Source organism: Mastigoproctus giganteus, chromosome 13 (assembly GCF_048544385.1).
Source record: "Mastigoproctus giganteus isolate SK-2022 chromosome 13, ASM4854438v1, whole genome shotgun sequence".
NCBI classification, from domain to species: Eukaryota; Metazoa; Arthropoda; class Arachnida; order Uropygi; family Thelyphonidae; genus Mastigoproctus; species Mastigoproctus giganteus.
Window position 1 is genome coordinate 11781558 of NC_143587.1, and position 18430 is coordinate 11799987.

At 37.9% G+C, this 18430-nt stretch overlaps 1 protein-coding gene across 1 annotated transcript in view; it reads left to right on the plus strand.

Moving 5' to 3' along the window:
- Positions 1-205: 205 nt before the first annotated feature.
- Positions 206-18430, plus strand: part of LOC150075765 (acyl-CoA dehydrogenase family member 11-like) — a gene marked incomplete at its 3' end in the record, with an annotated part of 132322 nt that continues 114097 nt past the window's right edge. The window contains exons 1-4 of the mRNA XM_090387876.1: positions 206-475; positions 2363-2595; positions 10715-10814; positions 17648-17768. Coding sequence (XP_090244002.1) covers positions 206-475; positions 2363-2595; positions 10715-10814; positions 17648-17768 — 724 coding nt within the window. The remainder of the gene's footprint in view (positions 476-2362; positions 2596-10714; positions 10815-17647; positions 17769-18430) is intronic.

Consider the following 18430-nt stretch of genomic DNA (forward strand, 5'->3'; position numbering starts at 1 on the left):
ATTTTACCTAAGACTGTATTTTACACCAAAAGATTTATTAGTGGGCCGTACACTGAGCACGTTTATCACTGATGCCAGCCGATAACCAATCATCTGTCGCTATAACTGTACTAGTATATTATGTAAAACAACCGCTACCTTATGATTTTCATGTTGTGACTGGACTGCACTAGGCGTTTGTATTCTGTTGACTGAGCAGATAATAATGGCATTAGTATCACGAAGTTTGAAGGATTTCTTAAGATATACTTGTCTACTAATACGGTATCCGAGATCGCAATTTGCATGTTGTAGTAGTTTTGCAGTTCCGAAAGACGACGTAGTAACTATTAAAGGGAAACAACCGAAACCAAAATGGGTTGAGTTTGCTCATGCAAAACATGGCTATTTCATTCAAGACGCACCAGTGTTGGAAAATCAATATACTGCGGATATTCCTTTACAGAATTACCTGAAAAAAGTTCTTCCGGAAGAGGTAAGCTTCGATCATTAGATAATAAAACAAACGTGGTGGGGGAGAGATTAGAAGTATGGCCGTGCTTAAATGGGGATTCAGCAGATATAAATCATCTGAGCTACGACATAGAGAGGACGAGTCGTAACAGTTAAATGGTTATAACAAAAGAGGACCTCAAAAACCACATGCATACCCGGGTTGTATAGGATATTAAAAAATCTTAATTTCTGAACCCCATCAGATGGGTTTCATAAAAATATTGGGTACAAGGAAAGTTTGGCACAAAATAGTGTGCCCATTAGAAGAGGGTATATTGTAATAAGAAATATCAATCTATAACATTCGGGTGGGGACAGAGGGGGGGAAATATGCCTCTCGGGTTAACCAAAAATTCAAAATTAAAGAAAATGAACTCAGGAGGTGGTCTGAAAAACACACTCAAAAACCTGGTCGCCATGCCTCTCCCCCTTACGAAGATATAATATTAAGATATAATATAATGAAACTAAATTGAAACTGTAATCAAAATAATCTACATTTTGGAATTTTGGGTGAAAGATTTTATCATTTTTTTTTTTTTTAATTTAGAGAAAACATCTTTCACATCTAAACAAGTGAAGGGTACATTAATAAACAATTTATCCACTAGTCCACCAGTGATTCTAAAGAAAAAAGGTCAGGTTACCCCCTCCACTTCAGAAGGGTTTCAATCTCCGATGGGAAATTGAAAAAGAATGATCAAAATAATTTTTTTTCAGTAACCAGTCAGATTGGTGAGACAAGATCACCCCTTGGCAAACCTTTCTGTGACTGAAGTATAATATAATTGCACTTCTGTCTAAATGGCCCTGCATTATTTCTTTAGCCAGTGACTCCATTATTTTCTCTGGAACAGAAGTTTAAGCTAACAGATCTGTATTTGGGACATATTTATATATCTTCAATCCACATGGACTTCCCTGAATCTAAGAATTCTCTTATAATTTTGGCTAAGGGGCTGCTGCTTACCTCCCTTGCTGCCTTCCTTAATATAATTATATAGATCCCACAGCCCCATGTACCTCTCTTACATTTAACTTCAGCAGTTTCTCTTTCACTTTCCTCTCAGTTATTACAAAATCATTTGTCTCCTATTACTTCACATACAGCCTTTAGTTTCCTTTGACAGATCTATGGAGATATGGATATTAATTATTTTTGTTCATTTGATTTTAGAAGCTATATATGGATGATGTTTTGTCCCATTTTGTTAGAGGGAACTTGTGGTTGTTCTTAGATTGTTGGCACATGAATTTACAATGGTGTTACAACAATCTGCAGTTAATGATTTTTATTTTTGCCTTATTGGTTTGTAATTTTATCCTTTACATTTTGTTTTAATAATATTATTTATAAATTTCACAACTTTATCTTTTGTTTCATTTGCATGTCTAGGGAGTAATAATGCTAAAAATGCCTTTGGCCAATTACCATTCCCCATTTAAAGTTTACAAAAGCATTTGCCTTTTGCAAATGCACTGAATGTATTAGGTTATCTGATCGTTAATTATATATAAAAATAGATATCAACATGTGTATAAATATAAAGATATAAGTAATAAATATAATAAATATAAATGAATATAAGTAAAGATATTAAAGTGTGTATTAATGTAATGAATCAAATAAGCAAGTAGACTGGGAATGAAAATGCAGTAGGATTATTTTAAAGTTAAGTGCACCATTTTACAATATATTTGAATTTTGAAAGCTTTGAGCCTGTTTATGACTAGATCTAGTTATATATATTTTCACTTGAGAAATACTTGTATTAATATTTAGTGCGCATCTATATTCATGCAATTAATATCAGGAAATTTAACATGATATAATCATTAAGCTGTGGTTATCTAAAAATTGCTGTAGATATTTCAAGACATATCCAAAGATCTAGTAAGGTTTGGAGCACGAGTTGCAACTGACATATATCATTTAGGAAGAGAATGTGAACTACATCAGCCTAAGTTAATTCTACAGAATGCATGGGGAGTTCGTACTGATGAATTATGGACTTGCAGTGCCTGGAAACGTATGCATGATATTGCAGCCGAAGAAGGCATTGTTGCTATTGGATATGAAAAAAAGTATGGTGAATGGAGGTGAGTAAGAGCTCAGGCTTGTCTGTATATGATTCATATTATTATTTAGAGTACAAACTGAACAAACAATCTTTTCAAATTCAAAAGTAGGTAACATGAAATATTCTTAAATTAAACTTGAATTAAAGACATTAAATATTAAAAAGGTATAGTTACTTGAACTTATAAAACTATATAACCATCATTATATATTTTGCAATTCTTCATTTGACATTTACCAATTAATCAAAATTCATGGATTAAGTCTTAAATGGTTAAATTTTAAAGTCAGTTAGAGGAAATAAAAAATATAAGAAATTTTTGGAAAATGATATAAATCTTGGGAAGATTTCTGGAAAAATATGGAAAACAAGTATGAGGAAGGTGAAAAATGTATTATTCAGCTAGAAAGGTCCTGGGAAACATCAAGTTTGATCAGAGCAGGGTAGATGAAATTAGACTTGAAAGTTTGTGGAAAAAATTGTGTTAGAGTAGTTAGATTGCATGATTTAGAGGTTATTTTTCAAAGGACAATTATATAAAAAAAAGGAAATAAAGTTCAGTGGGTCAGTTATAGAGGAATTTTATTGCTTATTTTATCAGGTAAAAAAAAAAAAAAAAAAAGTAAAGTGCAGCCATTATCAACCCACTGCAGGGTGGAAGCCTCCTCAACAATTCATGCTGAGGGAAATGGACCATAATCTGCCACGCTGGTCCAGTGCGGGTTGGCAGAGTTGTTAACTTTATCAGGTAACAACTATATAAATATTTGATGCAATATGGTAAATTTATATATATATATATATATATATATATATATATATATATATACACACTGCCCTACAATTAACATCCGGTCACTCCTCCATGAATGGGGAAACAGGCCCTATGCATGCAACATGTCACAGAACCAGCTATAGATATGCACACTGGGCTTTGAAGAGACAATTGCAAAAGTGGGCATTAGCATTAGTAGAGGCATATGATGCAAGAAAGCAAGCTTATGCAGCATCAGCCAAAAAAAAAAAAAAAAAAACCCACTCCCATTTCACCCCTTCATTTATTCGAAATACCTGTCCAGCTGAGGCTTTATTTAGGCTATCAACTTCCACAGCAAGGGATGGAAGTCTGTTCCACCAACTAACTATCCACTGGCTAACGGCAAATTTCCACACATCTATCCTATATCTGTCTTTCCTCAATTTGAATTTATGCCCTCTCAGGTGATTATTCTGAGCAAGAGGAAGAATCCCATCGGCATTGAGCATACTCAAACCATTCCAGGCTTTATACACCTCTATCAGATAGCTTCGCCAGTGCCTAGTCTCCAGACACTGTAATTTGAAAAATTTAAGCATTTCTTCGTAAGAGCTACCCTTTATTCCATTCACTAATCTTATTGCCCTTCTCTGTACTCGTTCCAGCAGCTCTACATCCTTCTTGAAATGAGGCCTCCAGACCTGTATAAAGTACTCAAGGTGTGGCCTGACCATTGCCTTATACAAGAGAATAATCACCTCCTTATCATTGCTAGAAAAATTCCTGTATATCATTGATAAAACACAACGAGCTACTCTTGCAGCCCGTTTGCACTGTTCAGAAAACTTCATATCTGCCTGCACAATTACCCCCAGGTCCCTTTCTTTCTCTACCACTTTCACTGTAGTACCACAGAGTTGATACGTTGCTCTGGGGTTACTATTTCCCATATGTAGTACTTTACTTTTGTCAATGTTAAACTTCATTTGCCACCTCTCAGCCCATCTGCTCAACCTTTCCAGATCCTGTTGCAGCAGCATAGCATCAGTAGTGTCCTTCATAACCCTGCCAACCTTTGTATCGTCTGCAAACTTGGACATTAAGCTTGATATACCATCATCAATATCATTTATAAATACATAAAACAACATTGAACCCTGAGGAACTCCAGTAATAACATTAGTTCACAATGAGCAGTGTCCATTGATTACCACTCTGTCTTCTCCCCTTCAACCGTCCCTTTATCCATAGCAGCAATTTGCCTCCAGTGCCACCCTGCTCCAATTTATGCAGTAGTCTTCCATGTGCAACAGAATCAAATGCCTTTCTAAGATCCAAGTATATAATATCAAAGATATTCCCTGCATCCAGTTCTTTTGTGACTGCATCAATATATCCAGTCAAATTGGTCAGGCAAGACTTCCCCTTAACAAAACCATGCTGTGTCCGAGCTATAACTGAAGTCTTGTCTAGATGATCCTGCAGTGCTTCTTTAACCAGTGCCTCCATTAATTTCCTGGAACAGAAGTTAAAGTCACAGGTCTATAATTACTTGTGTCAGCCTTTGATCCTCCTTTGTGAATTGGGGTCACATTTGCACATCTCCAATCTATGGGTACCTCCCCTGAGCCCAAGGAAGCTCTCATAATTAAGGCTAAGGATTTGCTTACTTCCTTTGCTGTTTCCTTTAATATAACTGGATAGATCCCATCCACCCCAGGTGCCTTTCTTGTGTTTATCTTCAACAATTTCTCCTCCACTTTACTCTCAGTTATTACAAGATTATCTAGCTTACTGCCAGAGTTGAATACACCTCGGGCATTCCCCTCACTGAATAACTCCTCATGTTATTCAGTGAGGGGAATGTCGATGCAAATATTCATTTAGTTTGTTAGCTACCTGAACAAGATCATCAACAGTTGAACCATCGATATCAAGTGGACCAATCTGATTCATCCCCTTCCTTCTAGAGTTTACATAAGTAAAGAACTCCTTGCTGTTTTTCTTTGAATCCCTTGCCAAAGATTTTTTGTAATCTGCCTTCGCCTGCCTAACCTCCTTTGTAACTTGGTTACAGATCAACTTATATCTATCATAGGCTTCTGTGTCACGTGTTAATTTATATGTATCCCATGCAATTTTCTTCTCTGCCATATGTCTCATTAATTCCTCTGACATTCATTTAGGCCTAAACCTTGAACAATATTTCTTAGTTGGTATGTAAAGCCTAGTAGCTTCCAAGATAAGTTCTTTGAATGCTTCCCATTTTGAATTTGCTGTTGGTAACATCATCAGTTGGTCCCACTGTACAGAATTTAAATACTGTCTCAAACCATCATAGTCACCTTTACGAAAGCAATAACCCTTCCCTTTACCCCTACCCCTGATGGTAGTTACCTCCTTGAGTAAAGCCCACTTCAGCACGCTGTGATCACTGCCACCTAGTTGTTCCTGTATCTGCAGATTCTTAATGCATGAAGAATCACTACTGATAATCAAATCAAGAGTATTGCTCCCTCTAGTTGCCTCCCGAACATTCTGATTCAGAAAACAATCATCCAATAAATCCCCAAAAGCCTAGCTAGTGTGTGAGTGACCAACCCACAAATTCCAGTCAATATCTGGGAAATTAAAATCCCCCATTATAAGACTCTCTGATTTACTGGCCCACTCTATTATTTCCCTGTACAGTTTCCTATTATACTCATCAGAGTCATTAGGCCTATAGCACACTCCTACTCTCAATTTTGATCTCCCAATGCTTATGTCACACCAAACTGACTCGACACTGCACTGTCCAGCGATGTCGACTGGCTTCACTTCCTTGGATTTTGTGTTTCTTAACTAATAGCATAACCCCTCCTCCCTTCCTATCCTGTCTATCGTTTCTGTAGATGTTGTACTCCCCAAATTCCAGTTCTGCATTACTTATATCTGTGTGACACCATGTCTCTGATATCCCAACAATATCCGCCTTTGATGCTTTGAGCAATACCTAAAATTCATCAAATTTATTTACCAAACTCCTAGCATTGGTGTACATGCAAGTATGCATGCACCTGTTCTTTTTCTTAGCTACCCTAACACAACCCATGTGTTAGGGTAGCTAAGCAGTCTCTGAAATATCCTGCATCTTATTTGCATCTTATTAGTGTTATTAACAACCCAGCCAACCTTCATATTGTCTGTAAACATGGAAATTAAGCCTGATATACCATCATCAGTATCATTTATAAATACAGAAAGCAACAATGGACCCAACACTGAATCCTGAGGGACTCCACTAATAACATTAGTCCATGAAGGCAGTGTCCATTGATTACCACTCTCTGTCTTCTTCCACTCAACTATCCCTTTATCCATAGCAGCAATTTGCCTCCAGTTCCACACTGCTCCAATTTGTACAGCAGTCTTCCATGTGCAACAGTATCAAAGGCTTTTCAAAGATCCAAATATATGATATCAAAGTTATTCTTTGCATCCAGTTCCTTTGTGACTACATCATATTATCCAATCAAATTAGTCAGACAAGACTTCCCCTTAACAAACCCATGCTGTGTCCGAGCTATAACTGAAGTCTTGTCTAGATGATCTTGCAATACGATGCTTCTTTAACCAGTGCCTCCATTAATTTGCCTGGAACAGAAGTTAAACTAACAGGTCTGTATTTACCTGTGTCTCTCTTTGATCCTTCTTTGTGGATTTGGGTCACACTTGGACATCTCCAGTTCATGGGTACCTCCCCTGAGTCCAGGGAAGCTGTTATAATTATGGGAAAGGGTTTACTTACTTCCTTTGCTGCCTAATTTAATATAACTGGATAGATTCCATCCACCCCAGGATGGAATCTATCCAGTGTACCTGGATGGGTTATTTGTGAGTAAAAAGATGAGGAGTGTTGGCCATGTACTTAGGATTGTCTGGTATTCTTGTAGGTGAATGAAACAGGTACCTTTCCTGTGTTTATCTTCAACAATTTCTCCTCCATTTTACTCTCAGTTATTACAAGATTATCTGGCTTACTGCCAGAGTTGATTACACCTCTGGTATTCCCCTCCCTGAATAACTCCTCATGTGTGAATGTCGATGCAAAATATTCATTCAGTTTGTTAGCTACCTGAGCAGGATCATGAACAGTTGAACCATCCATATGAAGTGGTCCCCTTCTGATTCAACTCCTTCCTTCTAGAGTTTACATAAGTAAAGAACCCTCCGCAGTTTTTCTTTGCATCCCTTGCCAAATATTTCTCATAATCTGCCTTCGCCTGCCTAACCTCCTTTGTAACATTGTTACAGACCAGCTGATATCAATCGTAGTCTTCTGTGTCACATGTTAATTTATATGTATCCATGCATTTTTCTTCTCTATCACATGTCTAATTATGGCCCCCATAGCCAGGTGGGAAGGAGCAGCAGCAGTGCGTAGCCCATGCTTCTTGATTAGACCGGGGTTCGAGCCCGTCACCACCAGATACGGAAGATGCGGAAAGGTCAGGGAATGACCACCGCATGGCACCTCCGTAGCCAGGTGGGAAGGAGCAGCAGTGTGTAGCACACGCTTCTTGATTAGACCGGGGTTCGAGCCCGTCACCACCAGATGCGGAGGATGCGGAAAGGTCAGGGAATGACCACCGCATATCCCAGACCAATATGGCCTTAGTTGCTAATGCTCCTAAAAAAAAACAAATAACATGTCTAATTAGTTATCTGACATCCATTTAGGCCTAAATCTTGTTGTTGTTGTTGTTTTTTGGTTTTTAGGAGCATTAGCAGCTTAGGCCATATTGCTCCGGGATATGCGGTGGTCATTCCCTGACCTTTCCGCATCATCTGTATTTGGTGGTGACGGGCTCGAACCCCGGTCTAATCAAGAAGCGTGTGCTACGCACTGCTGCTCCTTCCCACCTGGCTACGGAGGCGCCCCTAAATCTTGTACAATATTTCTTTGTTGGTATGAAAAGCCTAGTGGCTTCCAAGATTAATTCTTTGAATGCTTCCCGTTTTGAATTTGCTGTTGGTAATATCATCAGTTGGTTCCACCGTATAGAATTTAAATACACTCTCAGACTACTGTAGTCACCTTTATGAAAGGAAAAACCCTTCCCTTTACCCTTGATGGTAGTTACCTCTTTGAGTTAAATCCCACTTCAGCACACTGTGATCACTGCCACCTATTGGTTCCTTTATCTGCAAATTCTTGATGCATGAAGAATCACTACTGATAATCAGATCAAGAGAATTGCTCCCTCTAGTTGCCTCCTGAACATGCTGCTGTAGAAAACAATCATCCAAATAAATCCACAAAAGCTTTGCTAGTGTGTGAGTGACCAACCCACAAATTCCAGTCAATATCCAGGAAATTAAAATCACCCATTATAAGACACTCTAATTTACTGGCCCACTCAATTTTCTGCACAATTGCTGATTATACTCATCAGATTCATTAGGCCTATAACACACACCCACTCTCATTTTTCCTTTCACAGTGCTTATGTCACACCAAATAGAGTCAACATTGTTCTCCAACATCAATTGGATATACCTCCTTAGATTTTATGTGTTTCTTAACTAATAGCATAACTCCTCCTCCCCTCCTGTCCTGTCTATCCTTTGTGTACACATTGTACTCCTCAAATTCCAGTTCTGCACTTCTTATGTCTGTGTGACACCATGTCTCTGATATCCCAACAATATCTGCCTTTGATGTCTTAACTAGCGCTTCAATTCCACAACAACAGATGGAAGTTAGTTCCGGCAATTCACCACCTGCTGGCTAAAGGCAAATTTCTGCACATCTATTCTATAACTGTCTTTCCTCAATTTGAATTTTTGCTTCCATAGGTTCGTAATCTGAGAAAGTGGAAGAATCCCATCAGAATTCAGCGTGCTCAACCCATTCAAGGCCTTATACACCTCAATCAGATCACCTCGCAGGTGCCTAGTTTCCAGCCACTGCAATTTGCAGAAATTAAGCCTCTCTTGGTAAGAGGATCCCTTCATTCCCCTCACCAATCTTGTTGCCCTTCTCTGTACATGCTCAAGCAAATCTACATCCTTCCTAAAATGAGGCCTCCAGACCTGTACAGAGTACTCAAGGCATGACCTGAGCATTGTCTGATACAAAAGGATAATCACCTCCTTTTCCCTGTTAGCAAAATTCCTGTATATCATTGAGAAAACATCATAATCTGCTCTTGCAGCCTGTCTACATTGCTCAGAAAACTTCATATCTGACTGCACAATTACTCCCAGGTTTTTTAATTTTCTACCACCCTAAGGGTAGTACCACACAGGTGGTTCGTTCCGCTGGGGTTACTTCTACCCTTATGCAGTCATTTGCATTTGTCTATATTAAACTTCAGTTGCCACTTCACAGACCATAAGAATGTTTCATATCACAATTGGTGTGCTTGCAAATATCCACGTTAATTTTCTGCCTACATCAAAGTTCATAACAGTTGTAAAGTAGTTATTAATCAGACCAAGCTAGATTTCAAACAGGCTAGGAGTACAAAACTTGCTTCTTGTCCAAATGGTAACTGAGCAATCTAGTCTCTTGCAGAACCTATTGGCTGCAACTTTTGCAGTCAAAAAAAAAAAACAAACCCCTTCCCATTTCACTGATCCATTCGTTGTAAATGTTTGTCTATTTAAGCTATTTACTTCCACAACAACAGATAGAAGTTTTTTCCAGCAATCAAGTACCCACTGGCTAAAGGCAAATTTCCCCAAATCTATTCTACAACTGTCTTTCCTCAGTTGGAATCTATGCCCCCTCAGGTTTGTAATCTGAGCAAGAGGAAGAATTCCATTAGCATCGAGCCTGCTCAATCCATTCAAAGCCTTATACACCTCAATCAGATCACCTCGCAGGTGCCGAGTCTCCAGATGCTGCAATTTGCAGAACTTAAGCCTTTCTTCATAAGAGCACCCCTTTGTTCCCCTCACTAGTCTTTTTGCCCTTCTCTGTACTCATTCTACAACTCTACATCCTTCCTAAAATTAGGCTTACAGTCCTGTACACAGTACTCGAGGTGTGACCTGACCATTGCCTTATACAAGGGGATAATCACTTCCTTATCCTGTATACTAATAAAGGATCAATAACTAGGTGTAGTGGCAAGTTGAAATTTTTATAGTAATTGATTGCCATAGTAAGTAAAAAATACCCATGGAGTATTTTTCTTTTTTTTACTGGTAATAGTAAAATGGAAGTAGAAAGTTTGGTGATATTTTTGTGAATAAAATTCATAGACTCTCTAATCTTAAATAAAAATAGATTTTAAATTCTCTTAAATTTCTAAAAAAAAAATTAAATTCTGCTTAATCCTTTTTTTTCCCTTCCTTCATGTAAAGTATAGCATATGTCTTCTTTAATTAGCCGCTTGTATCAACTAGCTAAGGTGTATCTTTATGCTCCCTCTTCTGGAATATACTCCTGCCCTCTTGCTATGACTGATGGAGCTGCCAAGACTATTTGTGTAAGTTAACCTTTTGTTATCATACTAAATAACAAAACATTATTATTTTGAATTATTATAGGTACATAATGTTAATAAAAATTTTATAATGATAAATTTATTTCAAGTGATTTGCTTAGCTCGTTGTTCATAATTATAACTCATATGTAACTCTTCAGATTTGTTTGCATGCAAATCTGAAGCTATTTTGCACTATTTTGTACCTACCCATCTCTTTCCACCAGTAATGAAAAATGAGCTTCCACAGCATTGGCAAGTTTTTGTTTTTTACTTGGAAGAGGAGGTCTACATGATTATTTATTATTAGGAACAATAATCATTATTATGTCCATTAACATAATAATGAGCAATCACATGATATGATAGTGAAGTGTCTATAAATTCATTAATTTATAGACACTTCATTATATCACGTGGGAGGTTTAAGTAATTTGTTATTGATATGATACAATTTTAAGGGATAAGACATCTGATTATTTATAATAATCAGATGTTATTATCAAATTGAAAACTTGCAATACCACTCCTCAAACAATGTTCTTTCCTCATTAGTAAGCCAGCCAGCTGTCCCGGATTAGGCAAGACAGTCCTAGATTTCAATAGTTTGTCCCACATGGTATGGTAATGTGTCCTGGAAAATGTCCCACATTCTCACAATTTGTTCTGCCTGTCCTGCATTTTCAGAGAATTTTTGATGTTGCAAAACACATTTCTGACTTAAAAATTAAAATCGAAGACAGGTGGAAAATGAGTATATTCCAATAACAATTAGACATGATTTAATAAATTTAGAAGAAAATAGAGATTGGTTTATCTGTCATGCTAAAAATGTTTTTAAAAACAGTTTGGAACATTTAAAAATACATACTGACCATTTAAATGTTTTAGAAAAATTTTTGGATAGATCTTAAAACAACTCCCCTGTGAAAAGATATCCAGATATCTAAAAAAAAACAGTACACATACCCAAAATTTTAATAAACAAAAGTGATTTATTTGATGAAGCATCTTTTGTAAAAAAATTACGTAATGGTAGAAAAAATAAAGGATTGGAATGAAAAGAATCTTGAGATTGATACTGAATGGGCAGAAATATTCTACAGTTTTAAATGACAAAATATCCCTTACCAAAATATCCTCAAAACTGTTCAATACTTGTTATGTTTGCCAGTAATAACTGCTTCAACTAAAAGGGTGTTTTAATTAATGAATATGCTTTGGATATCAGAAAAAACAACAATGAAGGCAAATACAGTAAAAGCTATGCTTATGCTAAAGTGTAACATGGGCTCTTGCATGGAGTTTTACATTGACTTATGCAATACCTCTACATTGGATAATTGGATTAATTCTACTTTCAACAATTCTAACAATTTATTGAATTGTTATTAGCTTATTTTTTATGTAACTAACTTGAATAAATGGCTTTCTAATTTTATTTGTACTAAAACTATCTCTAAGTATTGCTATTAGTACAGTTTCTATGTACTCTCTAAGTTCCGAGTGGTTAACTGCATTAGTGTATTTTTAAGGAAAGTGTCCTGGATGTCCTACATTGGCTGCTTAAAAATCTGGCTGCTTTACCAATAGGTATGAAGACTGGAAAACAATAAGTTCTGAAAATATAGCCATAAATAGATTTAAGTGTTCGCCATTGAGATGGTTCAATTCCTTTAAAATCGCATCATTTCGATAATAAATTACTTAACCACGTGATATAATGGTGGGTCTATCAATTCATTAACATATCGAGAGTAGCCTGTGCGGCCGCAGCTATTTTGCAGCTCCTGGAGAAGAGAAGTTTTTCTGATTTATTTTCTGTTTTATTAGCTTAAATTGGCATATTTACTTATTTTCTAGAGTAGTTTTATATTCCTAGTTACGATACTTAGTTTAAAGTTTAACTTGATAGAGATTTTGTGAGTATTACTTAGTATCGGTAACGGTATCAAATCCACATGTTACAAATTGCAGCTCTGTTGAACGAGAGGTTTTTAACCATAGTTAGCCAATTTATTAACCAATTGTTATATCAAATTATTATCTGTAAGTAGCTATAGACCTAGTCAGGATCCTTAGTTTATTCTAAATTGAGACAGCGAGATTTGGAAGCTATGATGGCACTGACGCATAGGGAGAACTAGTATTAAACAATCTAGACTCGAGCTCCTCCATCGCTAAATTAGCTATGATGGCACTGATGGGGGAGCCCATAGCTGCATGGGCTCCCCCATCAGTGCCATCATAGCTAATTTAGCGATGGAGGAGCTCGAGTCTAGATTGTTTAATACTACAGTTCTTCCTATGCGTCCATGGAAAAGGTGTGTTGATGATACGTTTTCAGTTATTCAGAAAGGGAGTGAGGATGATACGTTGAATTTTCTTAATAGCTTCTCCCCGTTCATACAATTCACCTCTGAGGTAGAGGAAGGGGGGGGTTTTGCCGTTCCTGGATGTGCTGATTTGTAGAGAAGGCCAGCATTTGAAAACGAAAGTATTTAGAAAATCTATGTGCAAAGGCCAATACTCACACTACAACTCAGCTCAGACTAACCATCACAGGAACAGTGTGGTAAGGGCATTAGTGGATAGGACAAAATCTCATTGTAGTACCTCAGAGGATAGAAAAATGGAGTATGAACGTGTTACAGCGGATCTTTTGAAGTGTGGCTACCCCCGGAGGATCATAGAGAAATACATTAGTGGAGAGGCGCCTCTGTAGCCAGGTGGGAAGGAGCAGCAGTGCATAGCACAAACTTCTTGATTAGACAGGGGTTCGATCCCGTCACCACCAAATACGGAGGATGCGGAAAGGTCAGGGAATGACCACCGCATATCCCGGAGCAATATGGCCTTAGTTGCTAATGCTCCTAAAAACCAAAAAAAAAAAAACAAAAAAAAAAAAAAAAACATTAGTGGAGAGCAGAGTAAAAGTGAGTCCTTCACGCCAATAGCCACCGCATAGATCCCCTACTATCCGGGTTTATCCGAACGTTTAGTCGTATATTAAGGAATTACCAGACACGTTGTGTGCAGCTCCCAGGCAGGAAGCTGCACACAATTGTGTCACAGGTCAAGGACCCTGTCTTAAATGAAAATATAAGTGGGGTTGTATATAGTATTAAATGCCCGGAGTGTGGGGAGTGTTATGTGGGAGAAACAAAACGGCGTCTCAAAGATCGTCTGGGGGAGCACACAAATGCGATAAGAAATGCAGACTATGGTAAATCCGCTGTAGCTAAACACTTCTGGGAGAAGCAACATCAAATCTCCCCAGACGAAGCTGTCATCACCAATCGGGCGCATAGATTTTGGGACCGCAAGTGGCTCGAGAGCTTATGAATTAGTTCTATTGAGAATAATATAAATAGAGATAGGGGCACACGCATTCATCCCCTCTTTGAGGCGGTAATCCTTGGAGGGGATGAACGTTTTTGCCTTAAACGCTCCTGAGCCACTTCCGGTTCCGACAGGAACAGTATACGTTTACGTGAGACGCACCGTGAATCTGCTGTTATTTAATGATGCACCGCAGAATAGAAGTACACTGTTGAGAAAGAAGGCAGAAGCCTTTGAAAGCTTCAGTTAGTATTTTAGCGCTTTTAACCTAGTATATTTTATTGTATTTTAAATTCGGTATTTGCATTATCACCTTGTATATTTACTGTATTTCACAGTAAATATACAAGGTTGTCTTATTTTAAAATTGCTATCATCAGTAATATGGTATTTTGTTTTGTTTGTAAATAAATTTATTGTAAATATTAAAATTTTAAGAATTTGGTTTTTCGTCTTTTGTTTTTACTTCAATGGATGGTGAGAAACACTAAAAAATCATAGTATGAATATACCCAACCCCAGAGGCCTATTTGAAAAATCAAAGGCAGGTATTTTTGGGATATCAGAGACGTGGTGTCACACAGATATAAGGAATGCAGAACTGGAATTTGGGGAGTACAACGTCTACAGAAAGGATAGACAGGATAGGAAGGGAGAAGGGGTTATGCTATTAGTTAAGAAACACATAAAATCCAAGGAAGTGAAGCCAGTCGACATCGATGGACAGGGCAGTGTCGAGTCAGTTTGGTGTGACATAAGCATAGGTAAATCAAAATTGAGAGTAGGAGTGTGCTATAGGCCTAATGACTCTGATGAGTATAATAAGATACTGTACAGGGAAATAGAATGGGCCAGTAAATCAGAGAGATTATAATGGGAGATTTTAATTTCCCAGATATTGACTGGAATTTGTGGGTTGGTCACTCACACACTAGCAAGGCTTTTGTGGATTTATTGGATGACTGTTTTCTACACCAGCATGTTCGGGAGGCAACTAGAGGGAGTAATACTCTTGATCTGATTATCAGTAGAGATTCTTCATGCATTAAGAATCTGCAGATAAAGGAACCACTAGGTGGCAGTGATCACAGTGTGCTGAAGTGGGATTTACTTAAGGAGGTAACTACCATCAGAGGTAAAGGGAAGGGTTTTTGCTTTCATAAAGGCGACTATGATGGTCTGAGACAGTATTTAAATTCTGTACAGTGGGACCAACTGATGATGTTGCCAACAGCAAATTCAAAATGGGAAGCATTCAAGGAACGTATCTTGGAAGCTACCAGGCTTTACATACCAACCAAGAAATATTGTTCAAGGTTCAGGCCTAAATGGTTGTCAGATGAACTAATGAGACATATGGCAGAGAAGAAAAATGCATGGGATACATACAAATTAATGGGTGACATGGAAGCCTATGATAGATATAAGTTGGTCTGTAACCAAGTCACAAAGGAGATTAGGCAGGCAAAGGCAGATTATGAGAAATCCTTGGCAAAGGATGCAAAGAAAAACAGAAAAGAGTTTTTTACCTATTTAAACTCAAGAAGGAAAGGGATGAATCAGATTGGTCCACTGGATGTTGGTGGTTCAACAGTTGAGGATCCTGCTCAGGTGGCTAACAATCTAAACAAGTATTTTGCATCTACATTCGCACATGAGGAGTTATTCAGGAAGGGGAATGTCGTAGGTGAAGTAAACATTGGCAGTGAGCTAGATGATTTTCTAATAACTGAGAGGAAAGTGGAGGAAAAATTGTTGAGGATAAACATAAAAAAGGCACCCGGGGTGGATGGGATCTATCCAGTTATATTAAAGGAGGCAGCAAAGGAAGTAAGCAAACCCCTAGCCATAATTATGAGAGCTTCTTTGGACTCAGGGGAGGTACCCATAGACTGGAGATGTGCAAATGTAACCCCAATTCACAAAGGAGGATCAAAGACTGACACAAGTAATTATAGACCTGTTAGTTTAACTTCGGTTCCAGGAAAATTAATGGAGGCACTGGTTAAAGAAGCACTGCAGGATCATCTAGACAAGAATTCAGTTATAGCTCAGACACAGCATGGTTTTGTTAAGGGCAGGTCTTGTCTGACCAATTTGATTGGATACTATGATGTAGTCACAAAAGAACTGGATGCAGGGAATAACTTGGATATTATATATTTGGATCTTAGAAAGGCTTTTGATACTGTTGTGCATGGCAGACTGCTGCACAAATTGGAGCAGTGTGGCATTGGAGGCAAATTGCTGCTATGGATAAAGGGATGGTTGAGTGGCAGAAGACAGGAGTGGTAATCAATGGACACTGCTCAACATGGACTAATGTTATTAGTGGAGTTCCTCAGGGTTCAGTGTTGGGTCCATTGTTGTTTTCTGTATTTATAAATGATATTGATGATGGTATATCAAGCTTAATGTCCAAGTTTGCAGACAATACAAAGGTTGGCAGGGTTGTTAAGGACACTACTGATGCTATGCTGCTGCAACAGGATCTGGAAAGGTTGAGCAGATGGGCTGAGAGGTGGCAAATGAAGTTTAACATTGACAAATGTAAAGTACTACATATGGGAAACAGTAACCCCAGATCAACGTATCAACTCTGTGGTACTACACTGACAGTGGTAGAGACTGAAAAGGACCTGGGGGTAATTGTGCAGGCAGATATGAAGTTCTCTGAGCAGTGCAGACGAGCTGCAATAGTAGCTCATGGTGTCTTGTCAATGATATACAGGAATTTTTCTAGCAGGGATAGGGATGCGATTGTTCCCTTGTATAAGGCATTGGTCAGGCCACACCTTGAGTACTGTATACAGGTCTGGAGGCCTCATTTCAAGAAGGATGTAGAGCTGCTGGAACGAGTACAGAGAAGAGCAACAAGATTAGTGAATGGAACAAAGGGTTGTTCTTACGAAGAAAGGCTTAAGTTTTGCAAATTACAGAGTCTGGAGACTAGGCATCAGCGAGGTGATCTGATAGAGGTGTATAGGGCTTTGAATGGCTTGAGCATGCTCAATGCCGATGGGATTCTTCCTCTTGCTCAGAATAATCACCTGAGAGGGCATAAATTCAAATTGAGGAAGGACGGATGTCGGATAGATGTGCGGAAATTTGCCTTTAGCCAGCGGGCAGTTGGTTTGTGGAATAGACTTCCATCACTTGTTGTTGAAGTTGATAGCCTAAACAAAATTTAAGGCTCAGCTGGACAGGTATTTCGAACGAACGGAGGGGTGAAACGGGAGTAGTGGTTGTGTTTTTTTTTTTTTTTTTTTGGCTGATCCTGAATAAGCTTGCTTTCTTGCATCATATGCCTCTGCTAATGCTAATAAGTTACTTTTTATCAGAATTATTGAAATTGTGCATAATCATTCATAACTTAATATGAAATTGACTGTCATGAACTTCATGGTTTTTTTTAAATGTTGTTAGTGAAGATTTTATTATTTGCTTTTAAAAATATATTTTTAATTATTTTCTCTGTTATTTTTTTATTTCAGGATATGGGACTTACTGAAACATTATATAGAAATGCTTTTTCTCATTTAACGTCGCGAGACAGCCAGTTTTTCTGGACCTCTGGACAGTGGATGACAGAACGGCAAGGAGGATCAGATGTTGGTTAGTAAATCTGTGACAAAGTTACTGAATATGCTGTGATTTCCTTCTAACATTGAATTTTTTTTTATATTTTTCTTATAAAAATATATATATAATACAGGGGTAAGGTAGAAAAAATTAAATCTTTTGGAGGACTAAATCCATCCTACAGATAAAAATTATCATTTATGGATTGATATTATCAATCCATAAATTATCATTTTGATCTGTCCTTCCTGTAGAAAATTTGGTAATAATTTTATGAATAAAAATGATAATCTGGCTCTCAGTGTCATCAATCAGAAGCTGATGGAGTGTAACATGAAGATAAACAAGCAGATAAAAGAATGACTAGAAAGTGTAAGATCTGTAAGCCCTGTGTCAGTGTTGTTAATCCACATTGAAATAAGGAATTTAAAGAAAGAGCATAAGAAAGTGCATAGGAAGAAGAAAACACAGGATCATGATGCCGACTGGGCTAGCTGGGTGGGTAAAGTGCCTGCCTGGCAACCCAAAGGTCGCGGGTTCGAATCCCGCCTTGGGCTTGGATCAGAGTACTGCAAAAACCTTGGGAGGTGCATTATGGCCGCAGAAGCCGATGCGCCAACAACTACCAAAAAAAAAGGATCATGATAACATGCTTCTCAAGTATGCCTGTAGAGAGAAGAGATATGGAAGATGCA